The sequence below is a fragment of the Pleurodeles waltl genome, chromosome 8 (assembly GCF_031143425.1).
Source record: "Pleurodeles waltl isolate 20211129_DDA chromosome 8, aPleWal1.hap1.20221129, whole genome shotgun sequence".
Lineage (NCBI taxonomy): Eukaryota > Metazoa > Chordata > Amphibia > Caudata > Salamandridae > Pleurodeles > Pleurodeles waltl.
In genome coordinates, this window is record NC_090447.1 from 670,990,517 (window position 1) to 671,005,231 (window position 14,715).

At 44.4% G+C, this 14,715-nt stretch overlaps 1 protein-coding gene across 2 annotated transcripts in view; it reads right to left on the reverse strand.

Moving 5' to 3' along the window:
• CRYBG3 (crystallin beta-gamma domain containing 3) overlaps positions 1-14,715 on the reverse strand; it is a 1,300,096-nt gene that overhangs the window by 495,406 nt on the left and 789,975 nt on the right. For both annotated transcript variants that reach the window (XM_069204785.1, XM_069204786.1), the window contains one exon: positions 13,955-14,081. In XM_069204785.1, the coding sequence (XP_069060886.1) occupies positions 13,955-14,081 (127 nt within the window). The remainder of the gene's footprint in view (positions 1-13,954; positions 14,082-14,715) is intronic.

The window sequence follows — 14,715 nt, forward strand, 5'->3', positions numbered from 1 at the left end:
GTGCACAGTAAAGTGACTGGTGTAAAGTAGAATGCAGTGACAAAGGGTGCAGTGGTGCAGAGTAGAGTGGTGTAAAGAGAACTGGCATAGAGTACAGTGGTGAGAGTAGAGATCCATAGAGTACAGTTAAGTACAATGGAGTGGCGTGGAGTGCTTCAGGGCTGAGTGAAATGGCATGGATTGGTGTAGAGTGGTGTAAAGTGGAGTATGCATGGTGTGTGTAGGATGCTGGCCTGGGGTGTGGTGGGTACCTATGGTACTTACACCTTATACCAGGTCCAGGTATCCCCTCTTAGTGAAGTGTAGGCAGTATCTAGAAGCCAGGCTCTCTAGAGGTAGCTTTGGATGAGCAGCCAAGGCTTATCTAGGAGACATGCAAAGCTCATGCAATATCACTGTAGTCACACAGCACTTACACGCATAAAAGAAAACACTCAGTTGTACAAAAATAAAGGTACTTTAGTTTTGGAACAAATCACCACAAAATACTAGACAGGTAACCCACCCTTAGAAGGTAAGTAAAACACTAAATATATACACTATAAATCAGAAATAGGCATAGAAAAGGTTAGAAAACAGTGCAACTAGCAATAACCAATAGTGACCCTAGGGGGAGCAAAAACCATATACTTCAAAAATGGAATGCGAACAAGATACCCCACCTAAGTAAGTAAAATGTGTAGATGGGAGCTGGGAGTACTAGAAAACCACAGAGGTAAGAAACACAGTACCCCCAGTGACCAGGAATGCAGGAGTAAAAGACTGGATTTTCCCCAAACCACCCAAAAGGAGGAAAAGAAGATAAAGACACCCGGAGAAGACCACAAAATCAGCAGTGGATTCCTGAAGAAAGAAGACATGTGGAGAGAGGGGACCAAGTCCAAGAGTCACAGTGGAGTCCAGGAAGAGTAGGAGGTTCTACCTACCGAGCTGTGGATGCAGAAGTTGGTCGACGGTACTGAAAAACAGGTCAGCACTGTAGCCCTGGAGCCGGAGAAGAGTTCCTAATGAATGCAAAAGATGTCCCATGCCGGAAGGAAGATTGCAGATGGGTGTCAGGGTAGGATTTCCACCAACAAGCCTTGGCAAAGGCAAACTTGCGGTTAGTGGAAGAGAGGTGCTGCCAGGGACCAGCAAGACCCCGGAGGACTCAACCCAGGAAGGGGAGTCACAGGGGATCCCCAGCGTTGCAGAGAATCCACAGGAACAGAGGCAGCACACACAGGAGTTCCACAGGACAGGGATATTAGTCACAGAAGGAGCCCACGCAACACTACAAAAAGTGGATCCCACGCCGCAAGAGAACCATGCAGGAGGCTGTGCTTTGCAGGATGGAGTACTGGGGGCTGGAGATGCACGTTGCCTGAAGATCCCTTGGAGGAGATTCCAACACCTCTCAAGATACTCACGGAGTTCCCTGCCAACCTTAGAGACAAGATGGCAGAACCCAGGGACTCTCTGTGGGAGCTCTGGGCACCACCCCTGGGGTAGTGATGGGGAGTGCCCACTCCCATTTCCATTGTCCAGTTTTGCGGAAGAGCAGGGACTGGGGGGTCTCTGTACCTGTGTGGACTGGTTTATGCACAGAGGGCACCAAATGTGCCCTTCAAAGCAAACCAGTGGCTTGGGGAGGCTATCCCTCCCAAGCCAGTCACACCTATTTCCAAAGGGAGAGTGTGTTACTTCCCTCTCCCGAAGTAAATCATTTGTTCTGCCTTCCTGGGTTTGATCTGATCAAGCAGCAGGAGGGCAGAAACTTGTCTGAGGGGTGGCAGCAGCTGGGCTGCCCAGAAAACCCTGTAATACTGATGGTAGCAATGCTGGGGGTCCTCTAAGGAGCCCCCAGAGTGCATGGAATCATAATTCCAATACTTGCAACAGTATTGGGGTATGATTCCGACATGTTTGATACCAAAAATACCCAGGTTCGGAATGACCATTATGTAACTGGACATAGGTAGTGACCTATGTCCAGTACACACGTAAAATGGCGCCCCCACACTCACAGGGTCCAAGAAAATGGATCTGGAGTTTGTGAAGGCACCTCTGCTAGTGCAGGGGTGTCCTCACACACAGGTACCTGCACCCTGCCCTCCGGGCTGAGAGGGACTACCATAGGAGTGACACAGTGACCTGGAGTAGTGACCTGTGGTGAAAACGGGTACATGCACCCGTTTCCCGCAGGCTGCAATGGCAGGCCAGCAGAACCCTTTGCATGGGCTCCCTACGGGTGGCAGAATAACTGCTGCAGCCTATAGGGATCCCCTGGAACCCCAATGCCCTGGGTACCTAAGTACCATATACTGGGGACTTTGGGGGGACCAGTATGCCAATTGTGTGAGGAAAAAGTTACCAGCAACCAAATTTATAGGTGACAGCATAGTCCCTTGGGCCCTAGTTAGCAGGATCCCAGTCAACATAGTCAAACACACTGACAAACAGGCAAAAGGTGGGGGTAGCCAAGCTAGAAAGAGGCTACTTTCCTACAGTATGGTAGCACAGTGCCATTACATACAACACATTTTCAATCAAAATGACCATTACATATGCAGAGACGTACAGTTTTATTGGTAAAAGTATACAGAGTACAAAAGTTAATGTGTGGACATATCATCACCTAGTGTATTGATTTGTTTTGACCGTATTTAAATATTTGTTTCACCACAATTCAGAATTACAAAAAAGTGTTTTATTTGTGCTTTCCTAATTCTCGTATATTCTGAAATATCTGCAGAGTTCATTGACAGACATTTAAATTTTGCTGTGTGCCAGAAAAAAAAATACCATTGTAAAGCCTTTCTCCAGCACACTTTGTGCCCAGCATTTCACATAAATCTTTTTTACTTTGAAGTCAGAGAAAGAAAAGTAAACACCAAGCTCTCTTGGAAGACAGAGCCTGACCGTTGATGTCAGTCTATGAATGCTCAGCAAATATGATACAATAAGTACAAGATTTCAAGGCCTGTTTACAGAAAGCGAGCACTCATGGATGAATGAAAGGAGCTATGGTAAATAGGCTAGATTCCAAAGGAGGGGCAAACTCAAGCTGGATAGCCTAAAACAAATGAAGCCAGCAAATAGCAAGCAAATGTGAGTTACAAACAGCAAGGCCAAGGGTAAAATGGTAAGCTATGGGCAGCATGCACTCCCAGGGAAGCTTTCTGACTATCCCCGAAATGTCTTTAGCAAACCAGACAGCGCTGCCATCTGGTAGGCTTCAACCTAAAAAAAATTTGTCAGCTACTCCAACACCTCACACAGGTTGTCAGTTGATGTGCCATAGCTTCTTCTCTCCCTCTCCTTTTAATAAAGGGAAACATCACTAGAGAACATTGTTGCAAAAGGAGGGCATGTGACAGATACTTGTGAACACAAAGGACAGATTTGATTACCTGTACCTTCAAAATTCTCAGTTGCCTCATCTGAACTCTTTGGGTGCTATGATCATCTGCAGCATTTACAGGTAACCAACTTAAACAACATGGAGGACTACAACAGGCTCCACAATTTGTGCTTAAGAACATTTTTCTGAAGGGTTATGAAATACATTTCCAAGATTTTGTCCAAAGGCTGCCTAACTCTGTAGACAAGCCTTTCTTAGACAGAGAAGGTTCCTCATCGAGCAATCAAGTGGATACACTTAATGCAACTAATCACTTGAGTGGAAGAACTAATATTTACACTCTTCATGCTGATCAAACTTTGCTTACAGACATAGTGACCCTCACTGAGGAGTTTCAGAAATGGTCTAATTGGGGGAGGGTGCTTTAAACAGGCACCAGGAGCAATAATTATTGCCCAAAGAAATATATAAACTACTAAATTGCACATGCTGCAGACTGATAATACTGAGTTAGAAGCACCCTTTGCGAGATGAAATCTGACCACACATGAAAGACGCTTCCATTAATGTGTTGTCAGCAACAGAAGGATTTTTTGTTCGCTACGTTTCCCCCAGTGCACCAAACCTTTCTGACAGTCTGTCCTTTCAACCTTTACAAACATACTAGGGATAGTGTCTGCACATCATAAGAAGTGGAGTGCACTAATAAAAGGAGAATTCTGCATTTTCAATGTAGCCCCCCTAACTATGTAAGAGCAGACGACTCCACCAGGACAGTCAGAGGATAAACTGATACCTCACTGTCATCAGCACTCTATTGAGTGTTCAATAAATGAGGTTCCTCAGAAATAGCTGGCAGTAGTCAATTTCAGAAAAGAGATTCTTAGACGTTGTCCCTAACAGCTAGTCCATATCGGTTACACGGCTGCTCCAAGAACAAGATTTTCTGTTCAGTCCACCATTCTAGATATGCATGAAAGAAGCTGGCCCTTTTGGAGAGCACTGCCATGCTGTTAAAACCAAGAAACTTTGTCAATCCATCATGACAAAGTGGAGTGGGTGTTCGCTTTAATAATTTCTTTGTGGAGGTGAAGTCTTGGAACTGGAATCTGGTCACCAACATGAAGTGCAACAAACATTAGGTAAAGAAAATACACTTCTGTTTACTATTCCTCTCTTGGTGCTGAGGGTGTTTCCCTTAACATGAAGAAAGCCTAAATCTATGTGCTGTTCATTAGTGTCAACGACAGGGTTATAATAAAGAAGGAAGCCCATTGTCAGTTCAACACAGTCCCACTTGCCCTTCTTTTATCTCCAAATGTCTTTATGAAGGTACTAGTAACCCTGTGGGTTTTCTCTTCATTAATTGTGGTCCAACCCAGAGGAGTAAGATATCTTCCAATGTCACCTTGGCTAGATTCACTATGTTTGTCATCTGTGAAGCTTATCTCCAGGCCCAGTTTGAGTTGCCTCCATTTTTGGTGGCTAAATCCACTATGAGTAACCGTACTTTCTTGATGTTATTCATCTTTATGGTCCAAATCTACAGAGTGGCTTCGTGGATTTTTGCCTTGATGTGTATCGGTTTACTCATTACATGTAGGTGATTCGTTGGATAAGTCACTGAGGAGGGAGGTCCCTAGCTTGCTATTGTTTTCATGATTACAATGTGAATATTGCAGTATAACTGCATACCAGCACCATGATTTGTTGGGAATGGTCATGAATGTCTGGTCACAACTGGCGGGGCTGTTTGCTACTTCCCTACATAGGAATTTAAAAAGGTTGAGGTGATGTCCAGATTATTTATTTACTACTAATCTTCATTACTCCTAAGCATTGATTACGAGTGCATCAGAGAACATGTTCTAATTATCACACTATTTAAATTCTGATACTCAGGGATCTGGAATTTAACAGGTGCGACAAATTGCACCTACTACAAATTTTCTTCACTTTTTTTATGGGGAATAACGTCAGGATTCTTTGTACCTTCCACACCAAAATCCACAAGTGCCGACATTTACCGAACCTTTCAACTCTGTAAGACAGGTTGGACCTGCAAACATTTACCTGGGGAAAACTCAGAGGTGTTTGCACCCTCTGACCCACTCGTAAGTATAAGACCTATGCAAGGGGTTTGCACTGGTGTCATAATTTACTGAGGCACCTATAATCCACACCATAGTTTTGATTTTCCTCATCACAGTCCTTTCACTCCTTCCATTCTTCCTGAACATTGATTGTGTTTCCATGTCTGCTTGATAAGCACAAACAAAACCGAAATTGGGGAGGGAGATGGCCTTTGGTTAAGGCCCGTTGATAGCACCCATTTAAAACTTGGCTGGTTCCGTTAGGTGATCAGCAGGGTGCCTGCCACATATTTGATGACATCAATCAAATTGAAAAGACTGACGCTGAAGAGAAGCCCTGAGAGTAATGAAAATGACAGGAAAGCAACCCTATTATTCGAGGTGTTGCTGAAAATCATTGGTGTAGAAGCTGATAAATACATACAGTAGTTACTACAACAACTCAAGCTCTATTTGCAGTCTCACCTACATGACATGGGACCCTTCTAGAGGGGACAGTTCAAGGGTATTTCGGATCCACATAAAACGCTTTATTTATTCATTCAATCATCTTAGTTACGATTGAGCCTTTCCATTGAGACCACCTTCCAATACATATACATGCTATGTTTGCTTATGCAGTATACAAGGCAACCTTTGGAATTACTGTACAAGAAAGTATTTCAGTAAAATTAATACTAGCAAACAAGAGGCAGAAATGAGCAGCACAAAAGAACTGATATCCGGTGGCCCTGTAATCTTGATGTGGCCAATAATGTGAGCGATCAGAACAATCTAGTTAGAAATTGATGCAGAAGGACCACATTCCCATTATCCAGGGTCCAACTTGTAATGGTTCTGTAGTTTGGCATCCACCAGTTACAGATGTTTTTGGTTTAACTCTGGATGTAGAATTACTGCATTAGTAAACCAAGTTTTCTTGTAACGACGGCCAAAGTGGGGGAATGTTGGTGGTCCTGTAACTATACAGCATTTTCAAAGTGACCCCCATGAATGATAAAGGTATGCACAAAACCTGGGAATAAATACAAAAGGAAAAGGGCAGGATACACCAGTGATGTTAAAACTGTACAGAATTGATGAGATCTCTCCTGTGCATTAGGGCTCAGGAGTTACACATAAAAAATATTAACACAAAAATACTGAGCTTCTGGGACTCAGCCTGCCAGGAGAGAAAACAGGGACAAAATATCTTAAAGAATCCTCAGGAAAAGTACGTAGAGAACAGACACAGAGATGTCAGATACTAAGTAATGATTGCAGTAATGAGGTACATCACTGTGTGCATAAGCACTCTTTTTCATGCGCTGGACTTAAGAAGACACTAAGCGGCAGATTTATTTACATTTCACGCAACCCAGGACAGCAAGCAAAGTTGCTTCGCTGCCCTGCTTGAAATGGAGACAGCAGAAATTAGCCATATCAATAAAGAGATGACACATTTCTGCTGGCTCCTAGGCTGCCTACTAGCTCTGATGCACACTTGCACAATGGTGCAAGGATGCCTGCTTTACAGGTAGGATTGTTTTTGTGCAGAAAAGTATGCTTAAAGGCATTTTCCTCTTTCTATTCGTGCTGCAGAACGCACTATTTGTTGCAAACGCGACGCAACTAAGCTCACAAGTCATTTCATACAGAGCAACCATTCGCCAGATGATATATTCTGGACAATTCTACAACAATTACCACCAACAACCACCAATATGACACAGAAACTATTTTTTTTTACGAACAACATTGGGTGTGGAGATTACACTCGGGCACAAATGGGTTAAATGATGAGATCCCCTGGTTCTCACTCAACAAATGACCCGGTTCACTATGAACTTGGTATATAGCAATACCTTGGCCTGAAACTATGCTGGAAAATAGTAGTGCCATGCCTGGACACCATCCAGTGTTGCACCACTTTCACCCACACTTCATTTTTTCTCTGTCTCTCTTCTATAATTTTTTGCACTTTACTTAGTGCCTTGCTGCTCTTCCCTGTCCCCCTTCTTTTATTTCCCCTCCTTTCCCCCTCCCACTCTTCTCTTCTTTTTTCTCCTGTCCCACAACCCCCCGCTGTTCTCCAATTTCCCTCCCCTTTCCCTTCTTTTTTCTTTCCCTCCCCTCCCCCCCTTTCCTTTCACCTGTCTTTCCCTTTGTTTCCCGTCTCCCCACTTCACCCCTCTCTTCCCGTCACCCCTTTCGATTCTTCCCCCTCTCTCCTCTTCATCTCTCCCTATTTCTCACGACCGGCGAGAGGGCTCCTTGCGGCCGCTGGCACTGCTGGGAACTACATTTCCCAGCAGCATGCTAGCGGCACGATGCCACATGACCCTGCGTCGTGTGATGTCTTTCCCCCGATTCTGCGCACCCGCGACGAACCGCCGACGAGGTTCACAGCCCGGGCCAGCAGCGGTAATTGCGCGCGTCCGGTCCTAAACCTCATGACAATCACCTGGGCCAACGGCGGTGCTTGTAATCTTCGGCGCATCAGGCTCTATGTCACTCGACCAGTCTCACCTGGGAAACCGTAAGTGACTGCGCGTTTTTACACACCGGGGCTAATTAACTAAATTTCCTTTAAGTACTGCCCCCTCCCTGGACTCTATCACACAAGCGGCCCAGCGAGGGGACAGAATAGGTGCGTAGCGAGCGTCCCCTTTGGAGATGTTAGTCATCGTCTCTGATACAGATTAGATCTTGCCCTTTTTTCATTTGTTATGCCTTTCTTTCGGGGCTCTTCAGGCTGGCTCATATCCTCCCCGGCAGCCTGTATAGGGTTTAAAAATCCACCTCTTGAGGGGACCCAGGTCCCGGGTTCCTCGATAAAACCAATATATTTTTTACTATGTCTGGCCCGGCAAGGTTACCACCGAGTCGGTTTCATTTTTCCATTATTTAATTCCTCTTGTGTACTATAATGCTGCCCCCCTAATGTTTTATCTTCCATTCTGACTGGGTTTGTTTTTTCATCCATCCGTCTAGTGTGTGACAATAAGGAGTCACTCCCCCTCCTGGAGTCCTGGGGCTAATTGCCTTCAGGTGTAGGCTAAGATTATTGAATCCCCAATATCCCATACAAGTGTGCAGTGCATGTTTTCTGCCGTTTATGTCACGTGTGATTTTGCCGTGCTGTGTAGTGTTGTGTTTCACAATTTCATGTACGCTTTATTTTCTTTAGGCCTCCACTAGGTAATTCCTTGTTCAAGGTAGGCCCTTTTTCCTTCTCTTCACCTTTCCTCACGTATTCTCCCAGTGCACGGAGAACTTATAGTCCCTCATCTTCTATGAGGCGCAGGGATCCGAAGCCCTGATGAATGCCCTGAGACCTTCCTTGGCTCAACTGAATGGGCAGAACCATGTTGGCCATTGACTTTTAAATAGGTGACCCTGTGAGTCCTTGCTCTCACAGAGGTGTCCCATTTTTGTTTTTAACCACACTAACAGTCACCACTATTAAAAGTGTACTTCTACACAGGTAACTTCTTAGGTGTTTGTAAATATTCCCTAGATTAGCTGGATCCCACACCTTTCCAGAACAGTGATAATTTACGCACTACCTCCTGTTCTTTTAACAGCGAGGTTGAGTCCGCCCAGGTGGCATTGTCCTACCTGGGTGGAGCTAGGTGGTCAGATGATGAAGCATGACACTATATAGTGTGTGAGACCACATAGTCCGTAAAGGAAACTTTGCCCATCTCCCCCTCTTTTGAATCGCGTCTCTCTAAACAGTTCTCACTAGCACCAACTTACCTAATGAGGTCCAATAACCACTAGAAATTCCCTTTTGTTAGAGCTCTGCAATGATCTTGTGAACCCCGTACCTTTTTGTGTGATTTTTTGACACCAATTCTCCACCCACTGAACGCCTCCCTAAATCAAAGTGATGCAACTTGTGTTACTTTTGGGGAAAACTCCCAAGCACAGCCACGCATGTCTGATTTGCATGGTTTTGTAAATCACAAATAACATTTTGCATCATGGCTGCGCCAAATAAGTAAATCTGCCCCAGTGTCCTTACATTCTAATTAAAATAATGAATTTAAGTGGTGTTAATAAAAAGCTCCTCTGAGACTATGGCCCCGTAGTATTTTGCCTCTTAGGTTTACAAATATTTTTCTAGCAGGGGAAAATCTAACATCATTTAATGTAATACCGGACACATGTAACCTGTGCAAAACAGACACCAAGCAAAGTTGGGAAACAGAGGAAGTAAAACAAGGCAATGCTATATATCTGTATTGCAGTAGAAAAGATCAACAAAATCAATAGGATGGTGCCGCTTTCTTTAATTTCACCCCACAGCACTTTATTTGTTTTACCTCGCTATGCCAGATTCCTGAAGCGAAAAGATGCCAGAGGTTACTTTTTGTGACTTATCTCCAGATTTGCTCCTATCCCAAAAAATGATCTTGTGAGTCGAACATACCGCTGGGAAAGCTGAAAGTTGGACTATGAAGCGTGATGTTGGGTCTCTATCATCTGTCACACAGTGTTTTATCACAGAGCATAACATACTATCGTAATCATATTTTTGATCAGCTATATTCAATATCATTGAGAAAACATCCTTCCACATATTCACTCATTCTTTAAGTATAAGATAAAATGTTTATGTCTGGAATCGGGCCGCTGTAGGGTGGCGTTGAAAAATCTTTATTTACCCCTTTCCCGAGGTGGCCTCTCGGTTCCGAATATGAAACATTACTACCTGGCCTCCCAGCTTCAGTGGATTGCGCGTTGGCTAGCAAACCTTCAACTGGCTGACACTGCAACCAATTCTCCGCCCTGGACACTAACCAGGATTGCACATCTCTTTCACCCTCTCACTAAACTGCAGCCCCCTGCAGAGCTCCTGCTGAATGCAGTTCATCGCTGCTACCGCAGATCCCTGCACCTCACAAGTGATACTGTTCCCTACGCTCCAGCACTGGCGTTTCTATGTACGCAGCATGCGACTCACGACCACTGCGGAATTGGGTCCCTGGCATGCGGCTGACATCCACACTTTGGGTGATCTATACAGGGAGGGTGGTTTGATTGGGTTTACGGAGCTCTCGCTGGAGACAGGACTGCCGTCGGGACAATTTATTTTGTACAATTTGCTGCTGCGTGCACTATGGAGCGGATGGGGAGATATGTCCTTTGAGCCCCCTATGCACCAATTGGTGCAATACCTACTAATTATGGGACAAGGTAGACATACTTGGGAGGGTGATTTAGAGGGACCCTTCACTGAGGCCACTTGGTCCGGAGCACTGTCCAGCCATACTAGTGCCCCCCCCCCCCCCCCTAATGCTAGATTCCGTCGTATTCAATTTTACATACTCCATAGGGATTACCTCACACCAGCCCGCATTAACAGGTATTTTAATCAAATGGACTCCACTTGCCCTCGCTGCAACTAAATTGGGGCGGACTTCCTCCACATGTCTTGGGCTTGTCCCTCCTTAATCACTTATTGGCATGGAGTTACAACATCCTTATCCAAGTTTACATCGCGCCCGCTGTTGTTAGATAGCGGCTCCTGTCTCTTAGGTCTTTTCCCGAGAGCCAAAAAACATACAGCATCTACGAGATTCCTGGATTTGGTTATTTTGACAGCTAAGCGTCTAATTACCAAGAGACAGAAGGACACTGCGCCCCCAACACTACTAGCTCGGAGACGCTCCTTTATGATATGGGCGGAGGCAGAGGGGGCCGCACTGTGGCGAGAGGATGCGATGGGCTTGCGAACGTATCCTCTTTCAGCCAGTTGGGATGAGATGTTGACTCAGTTGTGGGGGGAGGATCAAGTTGCAATCGTTGGTGATCCAATGACAATCGACAACGTGCTGGCGCCTGCTTAGCTATACTGTGGCACGCCACTATTACCAGGTCATCTATTTGTATTTTTCTCCTCTAACCTTCTGCTGCTCCTGCATGCTCCTTATTTAACTGATGTTCATGTTTTGCCCTACTTGCAAGTGTGGCTGCGGGAATACTATCTTGTGTTGGATCCCTTGATCTCTGGAGACATGGGGGGTTGTGGATGGGCTCCAATGTTTTGTTATTTGTTCTATTGGTATCATGCAATCTTTTTTCTCTCACCATTGTTGCTCCTGTATAAATATTAATATCTGCCTACATGTACGTCCTCACTTATATTAGAGTTGAGCTGACTCTAAACTTGTTGGAGATCGGATTACCCGGTACATATATTATTAATCTGTTTGGCTACATGCAAGTTACTGGTCTATCCATATGGAACTTGAATATGCAAATTGTAAGTTCGTGATATGTGTTTGACTTGTGGCATTGCTGCTACAAAACTATATAAGAGTAACCGAAGCACTGTTAAATGAATAAAATTAATACCAAGATTTGCCAAAAAAATAAATAAGATAAAATGTTTATAAAACACTACACAGAAAAAGCACACAACGTACAGTAAATATCCAAAGCTACGGATTACTTGTTTACGTGAACAAGCACTTAAACTGAACTTTCGAAATATTCCATGCAAAAAGATTGCACGCATTGTAACAATAAGTGTGAAATGTCGAGGTAGGTATCTCTTGCTTTCCACGATCACACTCGCAAATTTCTGCAAGCGGACAGTAACAGAACTGGAAGTTTGCATGTGAGATCACGGAGCAAAGCCTTCTGCAAATTCATTTAAAATTATCCACGAAGGCTCTGATAATGAGTGGGTCACAATGGAGGGCGGCATTTACTGCAACCTGGTAAATACCATTACTCCCTCCCTCTTTGAGTCATCTCAAAGTGCGCTAAATACTTCTTACTCGTAGTTTTAAAGGTGGGAATCAGACATAACGCGCCGAGTTGGTATTTACAGTAGCGAATTCCATACATTGCTTTTTATAATCTGTAAGGGGAGGAATTTGCCACAGTAAAGTTGCATAAGTGTAACTACAGAAAGAGGCACGATTACACGTACCCTGGAAGGATACCAAGCCTTTCTCCTCGTTAAATTCTGACAGGCTTGACCTGCCGAAATTAGAGAGAAGGAGCTAACTGTACTGCACTTAGTAATAACTGGGGGCCAGATGTACAACGCGTTTTGCATGGCGCAAACTGCAAAATTCGCAGTTTGTGCCATGCAAAACGCGCATCGCGATGCACATTCCCATTTTGCGAGCGGTACCGACTCGCAAAATGGGAATGCGACTCGCAAATAGGAAGGGGTGTTCCCCTTCCTATTTGCGATTCGCACCATGATGCAGAATTGCTTTGTGACCGCGGTCGCAAAGCAATTTGCAGTTAGCACCCATGTGAAGTGGGTGCTAACTCATTCGCAAAAGGGAAGGGGTCCCTATGGGACCCCTTCCCCTTTGTGAATGGCGCCAAAAATATTTTTTCTGAGCAGGCAGTGGTCCAATGGACCACTGCCTACTCTGAAAAAATGAAACCAAATGGTTTCATTTTCCCGAGTGTATTGCAACTCGTTTTCCTTTAAGGAAAACGGGCTCCAATACAAAAAAAAAACTGCTTTATTGAAAAAGCAGTCACAGACACGTTGCCTGCTGTCTCCAGGCCACCATCCCTGTGAGTGCAGGGAATCGCAAGGGGGTCACAATTTGCTACCCACCTCATTAATATTAATGAGGTGGGTCTTTGCGACCCCCTTGCGATTCGCAGATGGTGTCAGGGACACCAGTCTGCATATGGTTTTGCGACTCGCATTTCTACCTACATCTGGCCATGGGTGTGATAAACATCGCTTGCAATGGCGACTTAATCGCAAACAGATGTTTGCACATGAATCAAGTTTTACCAAGGCACTTGTCAGTCAAGCCCTCTTGGTCAATACCGCACGTGGTAATTAGCGGACCAATTTGAATTCCAGAGTCGACATCCCCACTAACAATCGGGGCCGTTTCTTCCGCCTTTTTCCTTGATCTATCTGTGGTATACATATTCTGCTAACGCTTGTGCATGCACATTAGAGATCATTTAAATAAGAATGGAGCAGTGCAGAATTCCCCCAAACTACCAAAATGAAAGCCTTACAAAAAGTATTTGCTAATTTGATGTCGGAAAGGAACCCTGGCACTTTTAAAAGATGCTACATGTGATTTTGATTTTCAGACTCTTCCTCCCAACCCATCCTTTATCCTATACATCCAACTAACAGACTCACATGTCTACCACTCCCACAACTCCCAATAATTATTTATATTTCCCTTTACTAATCCACCTTTGGCTTGTGTAGTAGCGTGCTTCAATTATTGTCAGGTGAAGTAAGGGCCATGTAAATACAATTACCAGACAATAATTTTTGCAACACACTTTCATACCTTTAATTAGCTGAGTTTTGGATATATTTTGGTCAGATGTGGCAAGCTCGAGAGTGCAAAGCGAACAAAACATCGTAAAAGTATATAGAGAATGCAACATGGAGTAAAGGTTTAGAAGAATATGGTTAAGAATCCAAGATAAACGTTGTAAAAGGCGCAGGACTCGAGAGGCAGACATTTACTTGCACCGTATTGTGTTACTCAATATAACATTACATGTCTCTTCTTACATAGTCTACGGGTTTCAGGGATACGATATGGGCCGTGGGACAGCCACAAGAAGCCAGGTCAGGGTAGTGGCCCTCTTCCAGCACACACTGCTCGTCGGTGGCGTCCCCCTGGTATCCTAGCAGCCAGCTGGAGAAAGAAGATGCACAGGAAGCCCTTCAGCAAGGTTACAGAGCATAGCAAGCACTGCACTTTTTGGTTTCCATAACAATGCGCGATGGCAAGCAGAGTTAAGGTCATGCAAACACTATAAACCACTAAGGAAGTTTCACAAATGTCAAAACCAGATCAAGACTGCTGGTAACTGCGAGCAGGCCGGGTTTTTTCTAGTTGAAAAGTGGCGAGTTTACAACAAGCAAAACTGGCTTATAACTTAACATTTTAAAGGATAATTGTAGGAGATATAGTATAGGAATAGAAGAGAAACATTAAACTGTGGCATGAAATCATTTGTCAATTTCCCAACTTTTATTTTGTTTGCAACTACTTTCATCGCAATTGTGTCTCTGGTCCATGTGTTCTTTCCTCTAGAAAGCAGGGTGTTTCGAGCAAGGTCACAGTCACCCGCAGTCTGTATGTGTATTACAGTAGAAAAAAAGATGGTGGACAGAGGTAATCAATGTTAGATGTGTATCAACGAGGGGAACAGGAAGACAGTGAACAGGTGCAAGCGGTAAAAGTGGTGCTTACGAGTCTTATCACTGACCATTAAACGACAACAAAATGGTTGGGAACAAGGAGTAAAACAGTCAGTTATATGAGC